The sequence below is a fragment of the Anabrus simplex genome, chromosome 2 (assembly GCF_040414725.1).
Source record: "Anabrus simplex isolate iqAnaSimp1 chromosome 2, ASM4041472v1, whole genome shotgun sequence".
Classification (NCBI taxonomy): Eukaryota; Metazoa; Arthropoda; class Insecta; order Orthoptera; family Tettigoniidae; genus Anabrus; species Anabrus simplex.
This window is the reverse complement of record NC_090266.1, coordinates 847,749,708-847,775,230: the sequence shown is the minus strand read 5'-3', so window position 1 is coordinate 847,775,230 and position 25,523 is coordinate 847,749,708. Positions and strand designations below refer to the sequence as shown.

The 25,523-nt window shown below is 39.3% G+C and overlaps 1 protein-coding gene across 1 annotated transcript in view; it reads left to right on the top strand.

Annotated features, from left to right (window-relative positions):
- Positions 1–25,523, top strand: part of LOC136863711 (DNA-binding protein D-ETS-4) — a 114,039-nt gene that overhangs the window by 74,526 nt on the left and 13,990 nt on the right. The window contains exons 2-4 of the mRNA XM_067140069.2: positions 15,367–16,324; positions 22,269–22,423; positions 22,771–22,885. Coding sequence (XP_066996170.2) covers positions 15,367–16,324; positions 22,269–22,423; positions 22,771–22,885 — 1,228 coding nt within the window. The remainder of the gene's footprint in view (positions 1–15,366; positions 16,325–22,268; positions 22,424–22,770; positions 22,886–25,523) is intronic.

Genomic DNA, 25,523 nt, shown 5'->3' with positions numbered 1-25,523 from the left:
TGCAGTACATCATAGAGACTACGTCGAAGCACCAAAGAAATCCACTATGTGACATTATGACAACATACAACTCTTGACTCGACAGCATTCGTCACTTAGGTGGAACATTGTGAGGTGGAACATTGTGCAAGCATTCTCGTTATGAATGGCATGTGTCGCGGGTCAGTATTTTCCCGACTAGATTGTCACGTAGGGGTTTTTTCCGAGCGCGACAAGGATTATTATCGATTACATTTACTTTGACTTTTCAGGGTGCAAATTGTTACCAATTAGAAGAGTCCTGTATTATTTCGGGATTGGATTTAAAAACTCGTCAATGTACCCGAAATATTTTCTCATGCTAGTTTAATGTTTGAGTTTGAAATCCAAAGGTTGAAAGGAGTGCGATCGTCACTGTAGAATCGTACACAAGCAGGTCAACGTGAAAAAGAATTTTTTATTTAAAATTAAAATACTATCTAGATTAGAGATACTTGTGGTGGATTACCGAATTGCAATGGAATGCGTGCCTCTTATTCACTTGGCAATTCTTGGTTAGAAATGCAAATAATATAAAGTTTTAATTCTTAGTTTCTCTTTCCGCACAACACACATAGGAAAATTAAGATACTGTTGTTGTGCAATACCCCCAGAATGTTTCCAGTAGGTTAGAAATATGGTTTAAGAACACCTCGTGGATAGCTACTTCAATGACTTTTTCTTGCATTACCTAATATTTTTAATTGCTCCTGACTTCAGTATCCTAACGTGTCAATTACGCAAGCACGGTGTGACTGGGAAGACAAACTTTAGTAGATTGATCACATCACAGGCATTTTATGCTTCTTTTTAACTAACCTATGCGTGTTTATTACTGTTTTTACCATATTCATTAAGGATGAGGCATTTATCTTAAATCCTGGGACACCATCTTAGTAAAAGGTCTAAGTGATTACAGTTGCACACAGAGCTGCATATAATAACACCAAAAAGTACATAGGAATGTTGATGACTTCTGTTACCTGAAAGCGAAACAACAGTAGCGCCAGCTTTAAACACGTCAACTGATATGGAGAGTTTTCAACTTACCTCTATCACCTAATTCTTGTTGGTCACGCCTAATGGTGCTCAACTGTGATCTTACGCGATTGGTTATTCCACCATGCCTAGACTGTTGAATTAACAATTGTTTGTCCTCTCAAGGATAAATATACCTTATATCTGATCCTCAAGCCTGTCTGAAACTTGTGGTAAAGCTGCGCGTCGTTATTGTCACTGATGTCTGGAATATTTCTTCCACGAGGGAAAATGAAGCTTTGAGGAGGTTTCTGATTATTCGAAAATCAACCTTTTCGACCTTAATGTCATGAATGGAGTCAAAGCTAAGAGTCGTTGCTGGTTCTTAAATTCAGATATTATGAGAAAGCAGAGAAATCGCTTTGTATGATTACATATTAATAACTAGCAATTACCCGCGGCTTCGCTCGCGTGGATTTTGTAATTTGAACAAAGTAATCGTTCCTCGGCATTGTACTAAGACTTTGCCGGTATCTGAAAATTCATAAAGTATAAAATCTCATACAAAAATTGAGTTTCATTTACCCCAGAAATTCTTTGTAAACCATGTTTGTGGTATTATGTTTTGAGGCTAATACGACCGTGCGACATAGAACTGTACATGCGAGAACAGTCTTCTCTTAAGTCGAAAAACTAAATAGATGTTCCTTTATGTTTAAAGGAGATTGCAAATACCTATTCCCACATCTGTAACATCTTCAGTTTTTGAGATATACAAAAGTATCTCCACAGAAATAATTCAACCCCTCGATCAGTCCTTCCCCCACTCCCACCCCCATCTAAGTGTATTTTATTTTTAAAGGAGATTCCAAATACCAGTTTTCACGTTTGAAACATGTTTTATATATACTCATACAAATAATTCAAGTAATTTTTCAATTCTTCCACCCCCCCCCCGTCAAGTTTTTTTCCGAAAACTAAAGAATACGTGTTTCCTTATTTTTAAAGGAGATTCCAAATACCAATGTTCAAGTCTGCAACAACTTAAATTTTTCGGATATACTGTAGATATGCTAATTTTAAAGTTCACTCCCTTTTTTCACTTCCTCTTAAGTGGATTTTCCGAAAACATTAAGTTTCTTTACTTTTACAGGAAATTCCAAATACCATTTTTCAAATCTGTAATATGTTACGTGTCTGAGATAATTTGCATATATAGTCTTTTTAAAAATTCACCCCGTTTGTCACTCCTGTTCACCCCCTACTCGTCGGATTATCCAAAAACACAAAAATACGTGTTTCTTTATTTTCAAAGGAGATTCCAAACATCAATTTTCACGTCTGTAACATCTTAACGTTTTAAGATATAAATCCCCTCATAGAAGGTGATCAATCCCTTTTCCCCCTTTTTCACCCCCCTTAATGGGATTTTCTGAAAACAAAAAAAATACGTGTTTCTTTATTTTTAAAGGAGATTCCAAATATCAATTTTTAAGTCCGTAAACTTTCAAGTTTTTGATATATAGATATCCTCATTTTAAAAATTCACCCCCTTTTCACCCCCTCAGCGACAGAATATCCAAAAATCCTCCCTTAGTGAGCACCTACACCCTAATATAAATGTATCCCGAAAATTTCATTTCTTTATGTCCAGAAGTTTTGGTTCGGCGATGATGAATCAGTCAGTCAGTCAGGACATGTTATTTTATATATACAGTATATATATATAGATATTCCTACAAGAATACCAACTGCTGATAATTTATAGGGATGCTGAAGTCTCTCTGAAAAGTTTCTATGTAGCCCTCGGTTGATAAATCCTTTGGAGGTTTTCGAGAATTCAGCGCATCTTACCTTTAGGTAAGATATTTAATTGACCATCCATGCAGCCGCTTGTCACTTCTCAATGCCACATTCTAAGGAATTAAAATACAACCTCTGTGCCTATTTGTGCGCCTCTGCTTTACTGACTGACGTTTGTCATTGGAGGACTAAATGTGTGGTCACCACCATATCAGTGGAAACGGCCAGGTTTGCGATCTTTTCGAATATGGTAACTGAGTAATTTATTGTCCTCTCGATGATAAATATGCCTTACCTTAGATCCTCAAGCCAGTCTGAAACTTGTGGGAAAGCTGCAGATCGAGCTTTATCAGACAGTAGCTCTTATACTAGGAATTTCCTTGCTGGAATGTGGTTGTATAAAGTTGCTTGACAGACGAATATTTTAATGCATCTCCATGTATATCCTTGCTTAAAGAGTTATCGTAACTTATGGATAAGGTACTGACCTTTTTTTTACGGCATCCATTCCGACAGATCACACAGTCAGTTCTGATTGTGGGAGCACTATACCGTCTCGCCAATGGCATGTGTTCTACTAGTTGGTAGGCCTCGGATGGGATAAATAAGACTACGTGAGGGATCTTCAAAATGACTTTAACAGAGTGTATTTATGTTCATATCACGCGCGGATTTAAAGAAAGGGCCCATTGCCCCCCGCCCGTCCCAAATCATGGTTCCATTTCACTTATGTTACAAACTGAGAAAATCCATTTAAATACATAGTTTAAAGATAGACTTGAATTGTTTAGATACGATGGTGACATGGGACGTGTTCTGGAAGCTGCGTCTATGCATAAGATTTCGTAACATTAGGGGGGAACTGCTATTTTGGTGTTTATATTGGAGAAAATAAATGCCTACTCAAGACAGACCAACTACATCTTCTAAACATCATATTATGTTAAATCATTATTAGAATTGCCCTTTTTTAAAATACACGCTAATTATAGTAGACAAGCATGTGAAAAGTAATACGAATCTTTCCCCTTCCCCACTTTCATTGTGCTCTATATCTGTCACTGGTTCAGATTGTTACATTGTCTAGCTCCATGGCTAAATGATTAGCGTGCAGGCTTTTGGTCCAGGGCTTCTAGGGTTCGATTCCCGGCCAGGTGAGAATTTTAAATTTCATTGGTTAATTCCGATGGCACGGGGCTGGGTGTGTGTGCCGTCTCCATCATTCGAATTCATCATAGGTAGGGCATATGCAGGTCGCCTATATGGCGTCAACTCAAAATACATGCACCAGGCCTCTTCGGAGGTCACACGCCATAAAAAACTTTTCATTGGCTGCGGATAGAAAATGGATTATGGCTAGATCTATTCGGTTATCGTGGTGCCCTTACTGGTAGAACTTGAGGAGTGCCTCATAAAACTTCGACTGATGCTGAGTGTACTTTCTGCAGTTAGGTTGTGAGTGGTAGAAGTCTGCTGCTTTACTCGGGCCAGCCGTTCGGTTTGGCGATTCAAGAGTTTCAATCCTGTGCAAGTGACTTGGATAACAACCATACCCAAGGCTCATTCTGATTATAAATCTTGCATCTCGTTTGGTGAGAGACATGTTGCTATACCGCGGTTTCTGTGGGATAATAAGTTAAATGGTGGACTATTTCATGAGTTGTAATGTTTTCCATTCGTTCAATCATTCTAAGTAGAGTACTGATTATATATAGCGACATTCAGATAAAGTGTCCAAGTATTTTTCCGTATGTGGTACAGTAGAGAGAAAGTTTAACGGATTGTACAGCACCTAGGCCTAGCCTGTAAAGTTCCGTTACTGGCTAATGGCTCAACAGAACGATCCATTATAGAGATCAGGATAAACGTGTGTTTGCAGCAAAGGGAAAATTCGTGTTTGTTACGATAATTCTTATCCACTCGGCCCAGACAAGTTGACACGAATGATCGCAATAAATATTATCATACAATTTATCGTTTCTCAGAGCATTAGAGACATTGACCTGAGAAAGGATGAAGAGAGTTATTCTTCAACACCCAAGTCGGTCTCCAAACCGGGGCAGATATTTCACAAAGGTGTTCATTTATTCGGGGATGGTTTCACGGTGATTTATTCGTTTGAAGAGCTTGTTCTTTATTGTAAAACAAATTAGACCATTGGGTTCTCAGAGTTCTTTATTGCAAACAACTTAGTCCATTTAATTCTCCGGGCTCACTTTAATCACTTGATACTTGAGATTGACCAGTTTTAGACTATATTGTTTTAACGTGTAGGCCTACAGATCTTGTTGTTTATCTCAAAATATTATGTTTCAAGTTCTTGTTTTCGGTGGTTGATTAGATTTTGTATTAAGTTGGTGCTCACTTCAGTTCACCTTTCACTTTGCTTTGAAATTCTTGTACATCATACGGTATTCGTCGTAGACGTTACGTAAAGGGGTCCATGATCCTCATTGTCACATTGTAACTACAGTACTGCAATAAATTGACATTCAAGGTTGCGGGTTCGGTATTTAAAACTGCTTAAGTGCGTGAGACCCGCATCAGGAAATTTACTGGTACATCAAAGAATCCCTTTGAGGACAAATTTCCGGTACTGCGGCGTTTCTTCAGATCACTAGTACTTAAAGGGGCATAAAATTATTATTATTATTATTATTATTATTATTATTATTATTATTATTATTATTATTATTTACAATTAGCTTTACGTCGCACCGACACAGATAGGTCTTATGGTGACGATGGGATAGGAAAGAGCTAGGAGTGGGAAGGAAGCAGCTGTGACCTAAATTAAGGTACAGCCTGGTCTGAAAATGGGAGACCACGGAAAACCATCTTCAGGGCTGCCGGCAGTGGGGTTCGAACCCACTATCTCCCGAATGCAAGCTCACGGCTGCGTAAATTATTATTATTATTATTGTTATTGTTATTGTTATTATTATTATTATTATTATTATTATTATTATTATTATTATTATTATTATTATTATTATTATTATTATTATTATTATTATTATAAACTTGTTTCATGGTGAGTTGTATATCAATATTCTGGCACCCGCTAAAGGAGAATCGACCAGTTGTTACAATTTCGTTATTAGAGTAACTTAAGAAATAATACCATACAAAGAGTAGATTGACGGATAATATAAAGAAAATAATTTTTCTCTTGTACTTAACAGGGAGCAGGTGTGTATCAGTGTTCAGGGGATGTAATTAACTTTCCTATTGAGGTTAGCAACGAAATTTGCTGCATCTGAGCATTTAAACACAATTTAAAGTATCAACGTAGATTATTCTGTCAGCTGTTGTCCGAGTTAGATATACAGGTCTTCGGGGTAGAGATCGGGAATTCGATTCATTTAGAAGAACAGATTCATTTAAAACGATTCACCAATATGATTTGTTCATTTGATTTGTTCATTCGATTACCACGTGACTGAGAGCCGAAAACGAAGCCATCGACTCAGATGAACTATTCCGTTGTGTTTTTCATAACTGCTACTGATTTACAAGTTACAAGAAGTGAAATGTTGAAGCGAATCGTTAGCATTTTAACAAGAGCAATATCCATTTTAGAGGTTATAGTAGAAAAAAGCTACACCACTGTTCGACTATTCCTTTCCAAACTCAAGTAGGTTAGGAACTGGCGATGCTTAACTGTGATTTTAGGAAAGTAACGTGCATTCTTCAAAGCTGCCATTCGAAACTATACGACAATCGAATTAGAAATTTATAGTAGATTTGAAAATTTTTGTGGCGATTCGAAAGTGGATATAGACAGCAGCTCACCATCAAGTCTTTACTTTTAATTTTTTTAAACATCTGAAACTATATTTAAATGTGATCACCTGACTGTGAAATAATCAACCGTGACAAAGCAACTAGGAGTAGGAAGGAAGCAGGGCTGCCGACAGTGGAGTTCAAACCCACTATCTCCTGAGTGCAACTACGTGAATCAAACCTCGCAGCCACTCACTCGGCCACTTATCTTTTCTTTAGTACGGTTGCCCCTTAATATACTGCCGCTCCTCAGAGTAACCATAGAAACCAGAAAGGCGAACGCCAAAGGGGGAAGTGTGGAACAATTTACGAAAATGCTTAAGAAATAGGCCTAATTGAGGTTCAGTGTCAGATAGTAACTGGTGTACATATCATATTCACAAGAATCTATCACTTGGAGGATTTATGCCTTGCTTTATTTGCTTCATTAAAAGTAATCACTTATATCTATTCTTACTAAGGGCTAAGAACGAGAGAGGGGACGCTTTCATGTTCCACACGTTGGTTCACAGTAGTTCACGAGAACGAGAACGGTAACGGGAACCTTGAAGTAAACTTAACCTAACATTTCGCAACGAGCTGGAAGTTGACTGTATATTACAGTTCCGTGAAGTGCGTGACTTGAAACGACGTGGTAATTTCTTATTTTAAAAAATCCTGTAAGGTTGGGTTAGGAGTATTTGACTTGTGAACTGAACTTTTAGTTCAGGTTGAATAAAAAATAACACAGTCGTTCTTCACTAGTTGTCATTGATTCAAAAAGGGTGGATACTGGATACTCGATTTGGGGATATGAATCAGAACGAACGAGGAACCAAGGAACGAGTTGCGGCTGCCATCTCTCGATTCAGCTTTCGATTCACAAACGAGTCGATTCATTTCGTTCACTGAATCATGATTCAATCGTTCAGTGCAATGATTCGTTCATTACGAATCACTCGTTCAGAATCTCCCCATCTCTACTTCGGGGAGAACCGAGCAAGTGACCGTGGTTTGACTCGCTTTAGCTACCAGCTTGCATTCGTGAGATGGTGGGTTCGAACTGCACTGTCGACAGCTCTGAAGGTGGTTTTCCGCGGCTTCCCGTTTTCACACGGGGCAGATGCTGGGGCTGTATCTTAATTAAGGCCACGGCCGCTTCCTTGGCCCATCGTCTCCATGAGACCTGTCTGTGTCGGTGCGACGTAAAACAGCTTGTAAAAAATTACGTCTTCTTCTATTCATTTTGACTTTGAAATACTGGTCGTCTAGTCCAGCAGCGAGCAGTCACCTTGACATTTTATGTATTTACAGAACTAATACCATAGGGGGCTGTTGATTTCCTTAAAACAGTGAAAGGCTATTTTCTCCGTAACTTGAAGTGGAAAAATTAGACATCAAGAGCACCCCAATAGCTGTGTCGTAATATTGTATATACCGAAAAGAAAAAAACAAAAACAAACAAAAAACACCACTTCTGATACACTGTTAAAACTTTCCTTTGTACACTGTTAATTTCCTTGCTTTGTCGAATGCCTGGGAAATATATATATATATATACATACTGTATATTACAACTTGCTTTACGTCGCACCGTAACAGATAGGTCTTATGGCGACGATGGGATAGGAAAGGCCTAGGAGTGGGAAGGAAACGGCCGTGGCCTTAATTAAGGTACAACCCCAGCATTTGGCTAGCTTGAAAATGGGAAACCACGGAAAATAATCTTCAGGGCTCCCCACAGTGGTGTTCGAACCCACTATGTACCGGGTGCAAGCTCACAACTGCGCGCCCCTAACCCCACGGCCAACTCACCCGGTCCTGGGAAATATAACTAGTCATTACGTTTCCTTATCTTGGAAGTCCTGGGGGTCTGGTCGTTATTGAAATTTCTGGTACTGAGACAGATGCTGGGGCTGTACGTTACCTGAGGCCACGGCCGCTTCCTTCCAAACTTCCAGCCGTTCCCTATCCCATCGTCACAATAAAACCTATCAGTGTCAATGCGGCGTAAAGCAAATTGTTAAACATTTGGAACTTGTTATACTTTAATCTTACAATTAATATTCCATTGGGAGTGTTGGGTGAAAATTGTTTTCATTATTCAGTCGACCACATGTGTTAGGTAAGCAATTATTAACAATTAGATGAAGTTTTGGGAAATTTGGATCTAGCAGTTAACATAGTCATCACTTGAAGACTGGTTTGACAGACAGGAACGGTTGTATCAGGTTCAAGTAATCCAGTCAAAAAGAGAAATCGTCTTATATCTTGTAAATCATACTGTCCTCCATCCCAGACGGTTTCCCTCTTCGACTCCATACGAATACAGCGAAGTATAACAGCTATATTTACAGTATATCTACATCCACTCACGTCATGGGCGCCCGCAAGGGGGGCACTTCCCCCCCCCCCCCCTGGAATTCTAAAGATGTTGATGTTCAATTGTTTAATATAATAACAGATTATTTCATAAACTGAAATTACTGACAGTCATCTAGCATATGTTATAACTGGAAGTTTCTGTAAACAATTTAATGTTGCTGACGTTATATTGGTTTTTATATTCAAGAAAATTGTTAATGTGCCCCCCCCCCCTGGAAAAGATCCTGCGGGCGCCCATGAATCTCACGTTGTCAGAGTTCACACTTGCTAAGTACTCGTGGTTGTTGACCACGATGGCCCGAGCCCTTTACATGAAGGGACATGGATATTAACGGAATATTTGGATGGGGCATACTACATTTCTTGTGCAGGTGTTACCTTGCGTAGTTTGCTTTTCCGCATGTGAGGAAGGAGCCAGTCTATTCCTTCACGTGCTTGTTGCCACTCACTCCACGGGAGGGGACTGACGGCCCTGGGAATTTCTGAAGGTGAGCGGGTGCTGGCAGTAGACCTTGGAGCGCACTAGTTTTTGTAGAGTTGGGTTAGGTAGGAGAACTTGTCTTGCTGCCTGCCACACACCACACACCAAGGAGCACACTTTTTTTGTACAGTTATTATTGTCGACATCAAATGTTCTGTTAGAATCTGACAGCACCAAATATTTTGTCTGGATATTATTATTATTATTATTATTATTATTATTATTATTATTATTATTATTATTATTGAATGTTCGCAACTATTGGTTTTTATTGACTTTCCATGACGGCTTCATGGCGTTTTTCCGGCTTTCCTCTCCATTTCAACCGCTTTCCCATTATCCATTTCTTCTCCATATGAGATCGTTTAGACAGAGCATTTACAGCTTGAAAGACAGCGCATTCGAGAGGCGGTGGGTTGGTACCACCTTCAGCTGTCCTGGTAATGTTTTACCGTGATTTCCCATTTTCCTCACTAAGGCAAATGCCGGAACTGTTTCTTTATAGGCCACAACCGCTCCCCATCTCACCCTTCTCCGCACAACAACACATCTCCTTGTCTGAGAGAGGGCGTCACCTTGTAGGATGTTCGCGGGTACGTAATGAAAGTTCAAAGTAAAAAACCACGTCTGTACCGAGCAGAGTGGCTACGACTGAGCAGTTCTGCACTCGGTAGGTGGTGGGCTGGTCCCATCGTCGGGTGGCCTGAAAATTATTTTCCGTGGTTTCCCATTCTCCCCACTAAGGCAAATGCCGGGACAGTTTCTCTTATAGGCTACGGCGGCTCCCTTCTCGCCCTTTTCTGCACCTCAAATCACCGAAACATGACTATGCTTGTTGTTTATAGGGGTCTAATATCTGGGAAATCGGCCCTCACCGCAACACTTCACCTGGTCTGAGAGAGGGCGTCACCTTCTAGGAGGCCGGCAATACCTGATCAGTGTACGAAATAATAGCATAGAAAATATTTTTAAAAATATGTTTATAACGAGCAGTTTGGATCTGGAGCCAAGCTGTGCATTCTGGAGGCAAGTGAGTTGAACCCCACTATCGGCTGTCCTGAGGAGGATTTTCTGTGGTTTCCCATTCTCACTTCCAACCAAATGCCGGCACAGTTCTTATTCACAGGCCACAGCCGGTCCCTTCTCACCTTTACCTCACCTCAAATCATAATCACACATCTTTTGGCCACAGAGGGGGCATCACCCTGTAAGTGGCCCGCCTTACCCCTTCAGGGTAAGAATGAAAGATGTAAGAAAGAAAAAATCGTTTATCATGTTGATTATTGTATTGTTTCGTGTTGAAATATCTTGCGATGTTTGAGACAACCAAGACTGCACGGTCTTCGGTTTAAGTGGAACAATTTAATTTTACAGCACTCCGTTCATTCCTGAACGCGGAAGTGGAAACATGTACGATTAGAAGGTAGACAAGTGTTTCGGAATGATGATTATTTTTACAAGGCATATGAAGTAATTTAACGTCTGAGTTTTCCGTTTATGGAATTAACGTTTGCACAATGATACCCTCGACATGTCCAGAAGGGAACGGTTATCATAGCTCACAGCTTGAGAATGTTGCAGTGGTGATCCCGATATTTCCTTGGCTGAATCCGTAACTTTCCTCCGATTAAGTTCACTTCTTTACATTGAAACGATCATCCTCGTACGGCCCTGCTAGTTTTCAGTTCGCGGAGTTGAGCATTGTCCCAGCATAACCGTTGAAAATCAAACACATCTCATTCTGATAGAAGAACTTTCATGCTGTATTAGTCGTATGGCTCTGTATTTTTCAGGTCAGTTGGCTTTTGTTAGAAATTGTTCAGTTAAGCAGAATATATGCTATTTTTTTGCTATTTGCTTTACGTCGCACCGACACAGATATGTCTTATGCGACGATGGGATAGGAAAGGCCTAGGAATGGGAAGGAAGAGGCCGTGGCCTTAATTAAGGTACAGCCCCAGCATTTGCCTGGTGTGAAAATGGGAAACCGCGGAAAACCATCTTCAGAGCTGCCGACAGTGGGGTTCGAACCCACTATCTCCCGATTACTGGATACTGGCCGCACTAAGCGACTGCAGCTATCGAGCTCCGTGCAGAATATATGAGAACTGCATGATTGCATTCAGTGTTTGGCGAACATTGAATTATAAACTAATTATACGTTTACCTAAGTCCGTGAACTTCTTTGTTGATACGGACTGAATCTCTGTAGTTGCGACTACGGTTCTGTGACCTCAGAAACCTAAGCTCACCGAGCTCTTGGGCTTCGTTGTTTCTTCGATTGCGAAAACAATTTCTCCATCGAACATCGTCTACAGAACGGGACAAGTTTTCATAGAGATAGGAATGAGACCAGTTGAAATATTTACTGCTCTTCTGTCAGTGATTTCTAATTTTTATTATGCAATTTGGTTTGGTCATAAAGTTGTAACGTTGCACGTTTGAAATATGGTAGTATCAAAATACACCGTTGGAAGCCATGAGTAACGTTGCACGTTTGAAATATGGTAGTATCAAAATACACCGTTGGAAGCCATGAGTAACGTTGCACGTTTGAAATATGGTAGTATCAAAATACACCGTTGGAAGCCATGAGTAACGTTGCACGTTTGAAATATGGTAGTATCAAAACACACCTTTGGAAGCCATGAGTAACGTTGCACGTTTGAAATATGGTAGTACCAAAATACACCGTTGGAAGCCATGAAGATTGTTTTCCGTGGTTTCTAATTTTCACACAAGCTAATGCTGGGATTGTTCGTTATGTAAGACTACTGCGTTATCTTGCTATCTTGGTGTCGCCGAAAACCTGCCTGTTCTCGCGCGACATTAAATAGCTAACAATCTTTTGTAATCGCGCAGTAGAAATGTTACATCATTCTTCATACGTTTTACAGGAGTTTTTTTTTTTTTTTGTAGAGGGTGCAGACCCTGAACAAAGGGGGGAACTATTTATGGAAAAGTAGTCATATGAACAATCACTGAGTAATCAGTGATGAGAGGAATAAGAGAGTATTAATTTGTAATCTATAAATGACGTAGTAGAGTAGTCAGGAATGTCAATTTGAAGTATATTTTGAAACTGTGTACTAACTTGTAAAGTGAAGTGACGTTAAATGAGTCTTTTTCTGCACGGGGCTGATGTTTTCGATGTTCCTAGCCTCGTAAAATTGATTTGCATGTTTCAGAACAACAGCGAGGATAAAATTAGTTAATTTTGTGCCGATTAAGAATATTTAAATTGAGAGCTGATGAAGAGAAATCTCTCTTATTTAATGAGTGGCTGTTGGGTAGAAACTACTTGCCAGTCTAGATTTGAAGCTTCTTTCGTGTTAATTTATGGTTGGTAGATCAGTTCACCTGGTGGAAGATGTTTTCCTCCTGCCTTTGGTGTGAAGTATTTGAAGTCGAGAGATTACCAAGATCTCACTAGAGTTGGCAGCAATGTTGCTTTATTATCCTCTTCATTCAAGAATAGTTACTCGGTCATTACTGAAGGTTTGACAGTGGAATGGGAAGGTACCATTGCTTACATTCAACAACTTAGTTCGCTGCGCTCGTAAGAGGGTGCTGTGTAATTAATTTTAACCAGATGAAAGTGCAGCTGAGAAACTCTTATGACGTCAATGGACTTGTCTGTCACTCATCGGTGTGAAAGAGGTTCTATTTTCGTGTTGTGGGTGGAGACTGGTGATAAAGGAGGGTATAGATGCCGTGAAAGGGAAAACAAGCGTAACATGCGGCGGCTGTGAACAGGGAGTGGTTGTATGGTGGGGAACTGAAGAACATGGCAACTGTGGACCGCTCCCACGAGTCTCCACTTCTTTGACGTCATCAAACTAGGATATCCAACTTCCAGCACAGATATAAAAATTAAAGGCAGAGAAAAGAAACAGTAAACTGTGTATTATGATGTTGGGCGTCCTTCCTTTAGCCTATTTATAAAATCTGAGTACCGGTCCAGTGCTGCGTTCAAGTGCTGGCCAAAGTGTCCGCTGTTCTCAGATTCGAAGGACATTCGCGTTTCATTTCTACTGTTAGTTATCCCCGAATTTTTTTTAAAACTCCAGTAATGGTTCACGACAGGGTTTTTTCAACTTTCCGAACTTACACGTCCTTTTCCCGTCACAGCAGTGTTTCATCATAGCTGGCAAAGCATTTTATTGTATCTAAAATGAAGTTAATTGGTCTAATTACAAAATATACTGTAACTCGCAGGGAAGTCTGTAAAGGAGGATGGACATCGTAATTGCTTCACAATGCGGGATGGGGGGGGGGGGGGGGGTGAAGCAAATGCTGCTGGATTCTCAATTGGAAGGGCGAATTTCGGTCGATTCTGGGTTGAGATTTTCACCTCAAACATTCACGTGGTGTCAGAAAGGGCATCCGGCCGTAAAACCACGGCTAAAAACAAGATGATCTTGGAAGGCTCCAGCGATCCCAGACATAACAGGGATTAGCTGAATAAACTTTTTAAAACTAAAGTAAATAATTTTGGAAAAATACCTGTTAATTAAAATTGCGTTACAAACTCGCTATGATCGGAAATTTTCATGTGTTTGAATTTTTCGGTGAAGTAAGAGAGCAAGGGTGAGGCAGCGACTGTGATGTCTCCTTTCCTCTTTGTCCTCTTGCTTCGATTCGTTTCAAATTTCTGAAACTTTCGCAAAGCATCGCGGCCAGCGACAAGAAAACAGATGATTTTCCGGCAGGATACCTCATTAGATGAAATGTACCCTTCTGATTTGCGTTTCTCAGTCCCACACAAAGTTCGTGTGCTGGTCGAATCGATATATGTTATTGTACTATTTCTCGTGTTCATGTAAGATTTTGTACGAGACCACCGCCGAATATCTACTAACCTTTCTTTTTTGGTATATTCGTTATACCCTCAAACCTCGATGGCCGTGTATTTTCTGGCCTGGACGTAGGAGGAGAAATGGAATCGAGTGGTTGAACATAGTACGGAGACCGAGGCAGTAGCGGCGTATGTGTTTCTCACCCGTGTTATGCAACTCACACTCCAAGTGAATGCTTCAATAGTACCCACGTTTCAAGTTTCAAAGCACCTTCACTAATATTAGGGCCGAAATTTTCACACATTGAAATAAACACCAGAATAAATAGGTAGGGATTCTTAGCCCACGTCAGTAGGCCTACGTTTAGTCAGTGACGTTACGGCCGGCACTTTACATTTCGAAGATAATTGCATTCCACACCACAGACTAGCAAAGAGTTTTCTGATAATACTGAGACCGGTAAAAATGCGACTTGAATGTGACAAAAGAAAAAATGTGTCATTCATATAGTGGCCGGAATTGTATACCTCCTTGCGCTGCACGCGAGGTTATACTCCCCTTTTCACTTCCCAGAGCTAGTGTTACACAAGCTCCTGTAGTTCCTTTGTATAACTTCTGTACTTTTTCTTTGGGTCCGATACTCTTATCAGAAGGCGCCTCCGTGGCTCAGACGGCAGCGCGTCGGACTCTCACCGCTGGGTTCCGTGGTTCAGGCGGGACAGGTTTTCTCCAGATACTCCGGTTTTCCCTGTCATCTTTCATTCCATCAACACTCTCCACTATCATTTCATTTCATCTGTCAGTCAATAATCACTGCCCCAGAGGAGTGCGACAGGCTTCGGCAGCCGGCACAATTCCTATCCTCGCCGCAAGATAGGGGCATCATTCATTCCATCCCTGATCCGGTCATTGACTGGAAAACAGGTTGTAAGTTTTCATTTCTCTCGTATCAGTAAGCGTTTTGAGGTAAAGAATACTCATGCAACCATCATTTAGGGGCACTATTTTATAACATAACATTGATAATTTAAAGCTGTTGTAAATTAACAGATTGTTTATTCTTGAAATTTTATAACTATGTTATACACCAAATGCATAGTTACAAATATGTGACGAATCTTCATTTCTCTGTTGCAGATGCCGCAGACGGTGCCTTCAGCCGGTTTTTCGCCCCCTTGCGACTACAGTAATTTTGCGGCCGACTGCTTCGATCTGTCCCTGTTACCTTCTCCAGACGGTGAGGTCCCGTACTCTCCTGTCAACCTGTTCCAGGTGATGTCTTTCTACAGTGATCCTACCACGTCTCCACCCTCCATGTTTCCCTCTGGGGCCCCGGATGATTTCCATTCTTTGAAGGCTGCTACAAATACCACCACATCAACAGGAAGCACTACTACGAGTACTCCGACTTCCAGCATGGCGTCATGCACATCGGATCCATTCCATTTCCAAGCGCCTGCTACAAATACCATAAAAGAGGAGCCAATCTCCTTCCTGTCGAGGGAGCCGTCTTGCAGCTATATGACATCACCTTACGCTCCCTTATCGGCGTCACCCATGCCCTCTTCACCGGCAGGCTCAACATCTTCATCCTCTACCTCTTACCAGCGTTGTCCATCTCCCGCCATCAAACCTGAACAAACCATCGATCTCCAGGATATCCTTCAGGAGTCCCGTGCCCTTCAAGAATCCTTAGACAAAAAGAAGACTCTAGGATGCGCAGACGACAGAATTCTACGAGAATCATCATCACCTTCCTTTGGAAGTCATTCACTCAAAAAGGAAGACAGTGCTTCGTGTAGCACTCCTGAAGGCACTGGAAGTGACCACAGGCTACTCAGGGAGGTCCTTCGTGACACCAGCTTTCAGAGACGATACAACTGGAAACCATTCGAATTCTCGGGCTTAACAGCTGGTTTTATGTCTGAAGGAGCGGCAGGACAGTCTCAACAGACTGTACAGCCCACGGAGGTGAAGCTCGAGGAAGGAGAAGCTCTTCTCAGTCGCGAGAAGATGGAACCTGTACTGTCGCTTGCCATCGAGCAACTCCGCAAGGATGTCGGGGACACCTGCAGTGTACTGGGGATTGCGCCAGGTGGGTGATTCATACTTTCCATTATTATTATCTTCTTTGTCTCCCTCCATATATTGACAATTCTACTTCAGACTTGTCCAAGAAATTTAGTATTGAGATATGCCTGTTTTACGATCATAACACGTAGTGGTCATCATATTCCTGCAGAAGTCCTCATCAACTTCCTTTTGTCATTCACTCAAAAAAAAAAAAAAAAAAAAAAAGGAAGACAGTGCACCGTTATCACACAGTGACTCTATATGGGCAGAGTGGCCATGTCCAGTCCAGCCGCCATGTTTTAGCCAAGTACTCAGTCAGCTGATAAATAGATTGATAAATAGATGATTATTGTTTCAGTAAAGTATAGTTCATTGTTTTACGATTATATTTATTTTGCTTATATAGGCTACATGTCGATATTTGATACAGTATTTGTTATATTCAGAGCCTGACCACCTGACATAAGACTTCTCAAAATTCAGATTTATACGTGGGATACAGCAAGTCACGATTATTTGAGAGGTTAGAAATTCTGTGTTGGTAGTTAGACCTATATTAACATTTATATTATAATACATGTGGCATAAAGGAGTATACTCATTGTTTTGAATAATGTATGTGATGACTATCAGAATACACAAAATAGTATTATCAAACCCTAACTGTACATAGAAATTTACTTTCTTATGTATGGCTCATCGGTACATATAATATTAACAAATGCAGAACATAGAAGCTACTTGTAATCGATTAGGCCTGTATTAACCGATGGGTAGACAACATTATATTACCTAGCTCCATGTTTGCATTAACGTAATATCATTGTTGCTCCTGCAAAAACCGCTTTGTGAAATAATTCATCTCTGGACGGTAAGATCCTCACAATGCTAAAAAGAGAGAAGTTCCACCTATTCAATACAATGATAAACTTTCGCACAAATTAATGTCACAACATGTTTAATTTGGTTTGGAACCGGTTTCGACACACATCAGCCGATAGAAAAAACATGGCAAGAAGTAAACAATTATCAACACATAATAAAACACATTAAAGGATAACTGTAACACATATGACACTTTCTTGCAGAAGTGAACAATCGATGTTCATGTAGCACTTTTCCATGAAGATAATTTTTGTAGAGATCGTAAGCAGTGTGATGTTCTACAAAAATTATCTTCATGGAAAAGTGCTACATGAACATTGATTGTTCACTTCTGCAAGAAAGTGTCATATGTGTTACAGTTATCCTTTAATGTGTTTTATTATGTGTTGATAATTGTATACTTCTTGCCATGTTTTTTTCTATCGGCTGATGATGACATAGATATGTGTCGAAACCGGTCCCAAACCAAATTAAACATGTTGTGACATTAATTTGTGCAACACTTTATCATTGTATTGAATAGGTGGAACATCTCTCTTTTTAGCATTGTGATTCTCAGTTCAATACGGATCAATTATGAAGTTTTTAACTTTGGATGGTAAGGTTCTGTCATTTAAGGATTAATGTTGTGTGAGCAACTTCAAAGAATTTACGGTCGTTTGATATATGTGCTGCGGGTCAGTATATCTCCCACGGGTTTTTGTAGGCGCAACGACGATATACTGTATCATTCTACTCATGTTACTAATATAACTAATAATGATCTGCTACTGTTTAGTGGTGAAAACGAGCAATTATCGTGGCCCGGGGATAGTTGTGTATAGTGTTCTGTTAATGACGGTTACGGTCCTATCCCCGTGATGAGCAATTAAATATTGGTATCTCTATACAGTATAGTTTGAGAAAATACTGCTTGTTGTTCAAGGAAAACGAGCAGTTTTCCTGGTTACGGGGTACTTGTGTTTAGGACTCGGTTACCGACCACCCGCGGTTCGATTCACATGATAAACGACTAATTTTATGCTCTAGTTCTGTTTGTTACTATCTGTTTTGCTATTACATTGTTATTATTGTTATAACTATAATGTATGAAAAACCCTGTTTGATGCTGGGTGGCACTTACAATCTGGTCCTTCAAGAGATGAATAGCAATAAAAGCTTGAATTCGAGAATATATCTGTCATGACAGCTCATGCAGTAAACATGAATGAGACAAATAAATGATCAGAAGTGTCCGTTCCTATAAATTTGTTATATACAAGTTTTAGATAAAACATGTATTTTCGGGAATGCTTGTAAGTATTTGGAAATTTGTGTAAACATTAATAATATAGAAAATCTCTGTTATTTTTACTCGCACGGTAAAATCGCACGAAACGTAAAAGATAGGAAATTCTAAACAACTTGTGTTATGTACAGATTTTCGATACGGCTAATATTAACGAAGACATTTTACGTTTATTTATTTGGCCCCTTTAAAATTATTAACCCATTTTGTTAATCCCTGGCATGCCTTTTCTTTAAAACTCAGACCTGAGAAATACGTAAATGCACATATATTTCAAAATTAATGGTAGATAATAATCCCTTGTGCTTGATTAAAAAAATAGGTACTGTTAAACTTAAAATAGGTAGCCCCTAAACTTCACTCAAATTCTATAGAGTGCTCTTACTCTGTGCGGAATATGTACGTTTTAATTAGCTGACGGAAGATTTGGCTAAAAGATGGCCGAGCCAATCAGAATGAAACACTTGTTGGCCGCACTAGAGTCACGGTATAGGTGACCACAGGCTATTCAGACAGGTTCCTCGTGGGAACTAATGGGTCCAAAGTAAAACTTCGGTCGTCCTTGAAAATGTTCGATATCATTAGACCTGAAATATGATCTTAACAGTTTTCATTCTTCGACTTAGGGGCAGGGATATTTAGTCTATACTGCCAAGTTATAACCCCTCTAACGTCCAGCTTTCACAGTATTGAGAGCTTCCGCGTCCGATTTCCATTTTGCACAATAGGAAGTTTTTAAGTGGTATTTGCACTATTCTGTTCTTTAGCTTTACTTTACAATTGAAAACTGCAAATACCTCCAACAGTATTTCGGTTTTTTGTGTGTGTGATAATCGCTACTTTTCTTCTCATTTTTGTTTGATACGAAACCTCGGTCCGTGTGCTGTTACTTATTCACACCAGGCTATCAATATGCGAATCCTGCCGTGTAAGCACGAGGCGTCCATGTTAACGCGACCGTGCCCCGGCCCCAGCAGATAACATCTGACATTCTGGCTCTTGGTTCAAGTTCTTGGAAACGAGTTGATATGTTGCCACTAACTCCCACCACTTTCCATCTAATCGTAAAATTTAGATTCTACGTCTCTAATAACCATGCGTTATTTGCCGAGGAGTCCATCATGTCATTTGTGGGCGAGTTCAGTTTTATTCTATCCAGTATCGTGAAATAACTTGTTAGACGTCACGTATATTTTGTTTTATTCGTGACTATAAACATAATTTTGTAATAATGGAGTTCCTCCAACAATTCTACTCGGTTATAATTTTGAGGACAGTAATATAATAATGTTATATGTTTAACACCTCATTCGTGTACAGTCAGTCTGGGCTGAATAGCTCAGACGGTTGAGCGCTGGCCTTGTTAGCTCAAGTTAGCGGGTTCGATCCCGGCTCAGTCTGATGTTATTTGATGGGGCTGAGATATGCCAGCTTCGTGCCGGTAGATTTACTGGTACGTAACACAGCTCATGCAGGACAAAATTATGGCACCTCGACATCTCCGAAAACCGTAGAAGTACCTAGTTAGTGTGGCGTAAAACAAAAAAAACTGTGTACAGTCGATTTCAAAAACACCGGCAGGCCGAATTTCTGCCTAAGAAAAACATTGTAAGGTATCGGATGAATTAAGACACATGAAACCCCTAAATCAATAGGTACCGGTAATGAATATAAACTGGAAATGTTACCTCACCTTACAAAATGATTTACAAATAATTTTATTTGAATCTTTCAAGTAGTTCTTTTCTTTCATGGTTTGTACAAAATATACAAGATACAAAAAATACAGAAAAAGAAAAAAGTGTGTTCCTGTAAGGTCAAGATAAAGGATAAATATGTATTAGGAATTATTCAAGCCCTTTAGGCTTTTCTCAGCAGCGTTTTGCCTCGGTATGACATTGGGCTTGTTAGTGGGATTGTTACACCGTTCTAAGATGATGAGAACTTAATTTTTAAAGTACTGGGAATGAATCCTTATATTATTGAAGAAGAATGCAAACAATTTTACAACAATCTTCCAAAGTAGTTTTTTTTGTATTTTTGGTATTTTGTGGTTGAATTGTAATCTTGGTGACTGTTTTGTTTCTTGAACTGTAAGGCCAGTGGGAATCCGACTCGTTGGCTGAATGGTCAGCGTACTGGCCTTCGGTTCAGAGGGTCCCGTGTTCGATTCCCGGCCGGGTCGGGGATTTTAATCACTTCTGATTAATTCATCTGGCTCAAGGACTGAGTGTTTGTGTCCGTCCCAACGCTCTCCTCTTCATATTCACACAACACACTACACTACCAATCACCACAGAAACATGCAATAGTTATTACATCCCTCCACATAGGGTTGGCGTCAGGAAGGGCATCCGGCAGTAAAACAGTTCGCACCCGCAACCCCACAGGCGTGGGAATAGCGGTAGGAAAAGAAAAGAAGAAGGTATTTTGTGGTTCAGTATTAACAAATAATGTGTACAAAGGCATTTACAAAAATATTGATTGTTGTTCAGAAAACTTATTCATACATTCATTTAGGGTTATTTTTAAAGGATATTATTTTTTCTTCACTTCATGAGAAGCTATGTCTTAGACACTGAGATCCCTGCATTTTCCACTTTTCAATATTATGGATGAATTGTGTTCAAGGTGCATATTGTCAAATAAGTGTTCTTAGTCTCTGGAGAAATTGCTGTTGAGAATTACTTGTACCAGGTACCTTGTATTGTTGAGCAAACCTGAGAATTAGAGAAAGAATTAGAGTAAGGGGGAAGGGGTGGTTTTGCAAGTCAGTATTATTGGAACTTTGTTTTCTTATATATTTGTAGGCTAAATAATATGAGTAAAAAAAGTGGAATCATGCATAATACATCTTGTGGATGATGTTGTATAGATTAATAAATAAGTTACAAGACTGTGAGTGACTGCAAAAGGAACTCAACAAAATTGTGAGATGGACAGCGGACAATGGAATGACGGTAAACAGGATGAAAACTCTGGTTGTAAGTTTCGCCAAGAGGTAAAGGCCTCTAAGTTCTAATTAATGGGTTAATGGTGTGAAAGTACCTCATGGGGATCACTGTAAGTAATATAAGGAAAGATCTTCATTGTGGTAATTACATTAATGAGGATCTAAAGGAGAGGGCATAAAAGTTGCTGGTAATACCCTAATTAGAGTATGGTTCCAGGATATGGGAACATCACCAGGATTACTTGATTCAAGAAAGGAAAGCAATACGGTTTGTTCCCGGATGATTTCTGTCAAGAGTAGTATTATGTAAATGTTGCCTCCTCTGGATCCTTACATGAATGTGATTATTCTAATATATTTACAATATATTCCTGGAATAAGAGACAAAGGTATGGTATTTGCACATAACAGACCTTAACTTCTATTTGGTGCATGATATTAATATTCTGGTCCTCAGTGAAATAATGTATAATTTTTCCATGTCATCTACATTTTTTTGTTGAGAAGCTGAGAATCTAATTGCAGCTGAATTTCTGATCTAGAACAGGCCTGTGTTCACTATAGCATTTGTTCTGAAAGAAGATTGATAGCTATTAATTCTGGACCCATATTTATCCTTTATGCATACTCTATCTGTGTGTGCGTACACAGTAAGTTTGCTTCTCACCGTTTGTTTCCTATACATGTATATATATAGTTCATGTTGGCTTCCTTACCTGAGTATTTTTGCTATGAACCAGTAACCCATACAATATCAATCAGCTGATATTAGTGTGAACCTGTTGAGGGATCTGATGTTAGGAAGTGATTATGAATAGCTGTTAACTTTTTTGACTGCAGACCCTACACGCTGGGCCGCCGGAGATGTGCGTTCATGGTTGTTGTGGACGCTTCGCCAGTATGCTTTACCTATGGTCCCTATGGAGTATTTTGACATGGATGGAGCCGCTCTGACTGCTCTTACTGAGCAAGACTTTCAGCAAAGAGCACCGCAGGTTAGTTGGAATATTATAGAGTTATTATTCAAGATGACATATAAAAAAATAAAGTGTAAATCTCTGTGCGCATCAACAAGAGTGAAAGGAAGTGTAAGTGTTATCTAGTGAATGAATTACTGTACAAGTGTAAATATGTGAATAATGTAATTATTTTAAATATTTGATTGGAGGGGCTGTGAAGCAGCTAATGTACATGGGGCTTGGCCTTTTTCACTGGACCATCCATAAAATCTGTATGATTTGTGGTAAAAAAAAAAAAATAATAATGACTTTGACCATTTGTCATTTCAATGATTATATGATTCTTCTGTTTGATGAAATAGTGTTTTTTTCTTCTTTTGTAGTGTGGTAGTACCCTGTTTGCTCAGCTTGAAATCTGGAAAGCAGCTTGTCAGGACCTGGACATTCAGTGGAATAATGGCAATACCTCCAGTAGTTCAAGTGGAGATGCCTCTGAAGGTGAGCTAAGACTTGTTTTCTTTGGTGTTCTTCAATTCCCATTGGAGCATAGAATATTGCGTTCTTTACCGTTTGTCACTTAAATATACCGGTAGTTATAAATTTTTAATAAATTTGTCTGCTGAGTTGTATCCAAACACCATCCTTTCAGTTTTTCTGTTTGGTAATGTTTGCTGCTCTTACAAATACATATACAGTTTCTGTATTAGAAGGCATGAATTTAAAATCCTGTAGTATGTTCTAACCATTCTCTACCACTGTGGTCTGGCTCCTATATAAACTTGGTAACTTCAGTGAAGTCATTACCATTCATTGTTAATTCTAAGTTTATATTATCAGTGATGTTGATATCCATTCCACAGATAAAACACAAATCATCCTGGTTATGATCTCAATATTGTTCCTTGCATCATTTACATATTGCTCATGTTGGCTTCCGTACCTGACCATTTTTGTCTATGAACCAGTGAGTTATACAATATCCTTACCTCAGCAATTTTTTCTACGAACCAGTGATGCATACCATAGCTTCCTGAATAGTTTGTTTATCACTGGTCATACAAATACCAGGAATAGGAAAATGAACAAAAGGACATCTTAGACCTGGTTCCAAAAAATAATCATGAAATGTACACTCATGATTGTTAATTATTCTGAGAGTATAGAAGGATCAAGTGCTGTATATATCAGTCTCAGGGTACAGCTGATCCTTTATGAATGGTAAAGGAGTCAAATGAGGTATTTCATCTTACGAGAGTGCTTATATCGTGGTGTCATTTTAGGCATATATTACATTTAATACTTCTTTATAAAGAGTTTATATTGTTTTCATAACTGTGAATGTGAATAACTTTGTGTGAATATTGTAGAGATAGTAGAAAGTCCCTTTTCCTGCAAATGTCTGCTTTCCATTATTGCAAATAAAGAAATGTGTGATTGTGCATTAGAAAGAGCAAACTTTTACCGTACCTTACATTCTAAAATAAGCAGAAATTTACCATGGGCAAAGTAGCAGATGACTTAGTTGTACCAACCCATGGAGTCTTAGGAGATTGATTGAGTGATTGATTGATTGATTGATTGATTGATTGATTGATTGATTGATTGATTGATTGATTGATTGATTGATTGATTGATTGATGTTGGGTGGCCTCCGAAAAGACCTAGTTTCTAGTTGATGCACATGGGAGACCTGCATATCTGGATGTGAGGTGATGAGCAGCATTAGGTGTTATTAGAATTTGGATTGATGATTGTTTTGATAAATAGTGGAAGAACAGAATCTGAAAATTCTGCCACCAGGAGGTGAGGCTTTTCCTAAAGTTGATGACCAAATGCCACATTTTCTTCAGCATTTGTTGGAAATATTATATGAAGCGACCAAAAGATATGTGACTACTTCTCTCTCAATTAAACTTCCCTCTTGTAATTTAGGAAACAATATTCAAAAACCAGTTTCTTTCAGGGGAAAAAGATATGTTGTTGCTGAACCCACATACAATTTTTCCCATGTGTACCTTCAGTTCCATCTTATCGTGAAGAATCTTGACAGATTCATTTCAATCAGCAATTCTAATTGTTAAACAACAAATTTGGTGCATAGTGTGTAAGTACCTTGCTGCTTCAGTTTCTTTTCTGTCCATTAGGAACTTTTGTCCATTGTTCATCTGTTTTTGTACCTGAAGCTTAAACATTCCATTGCATGCAAGTGCTGGTCGAAGTCATTTAAACTTTGTAATATTTTCTGGAGATGTAATATGTTTTCTAAGGGGTGGAAATATTAAACATTGCTGTAACTTGACCTCTTGATCTCAAGGCATTCACGTGGCACAGTAACATTGTGTAGGTCACAAGTTTCTGATGTGAGATTCCAACACTGCTTAGTGATCTGCCTGTCCTGCTTCTTCAGAGGAATATCAAATATTAAAAATAACTTTCTGAGCATGACTCCACAGTACTAATTCCTTGCTGATATCTGGATTACTTTAAGAAACATTGTAAAATCACAGTCTCACAGAGGTAACACATGAATTTTTCAAAATGTTAATTCACTACCTCAAAAGTTGACAACTGATGATTCATAAGAAAGGAAATGACCTGTTTAATCTTTAGAAGATTCTTGTCATCCCTTTCTGCTTAATTTAGTGGGAACAAATTTGACCTTTGACATTGTGAATATGACCTGTAAAATGATGTCCACCGAGCTCAGTAGTTGCAGTCGCTTAAGTGCGGCCAGTATCCAGTATTCGGGAGATAGTAGGTTCGAACCCCACTGTCGGAAGCCCTGAAAATGGTTTTCCGTGGTTTCCCATTTTCACACCAGGCAAATGCTGGGGCTGTACCTTAATTAAGGCCACGGCCGCTTCCTTCCCACTCCTAGCCCTTCCTTGTCCCATCGTCGCCATAAGACCTATCTGTATCGGTGCGACGCAAAAAAAAAAAAAAAAAAAGACGTCCAATTCCTCTTGTTAAATGGGTGCTAATCTTTCCAGTCATTATTTTCATTAAGATTTCTGCCTCTTCTGCTAGTAACACTTCCCTGAAGTGAACTTCTACTTAACATTTCCAATTTGTGATGAATAGAGACGGAAATTATAGGCATGAATAGGTTAGAATGCAAACGTATTTGAAGAAGGCG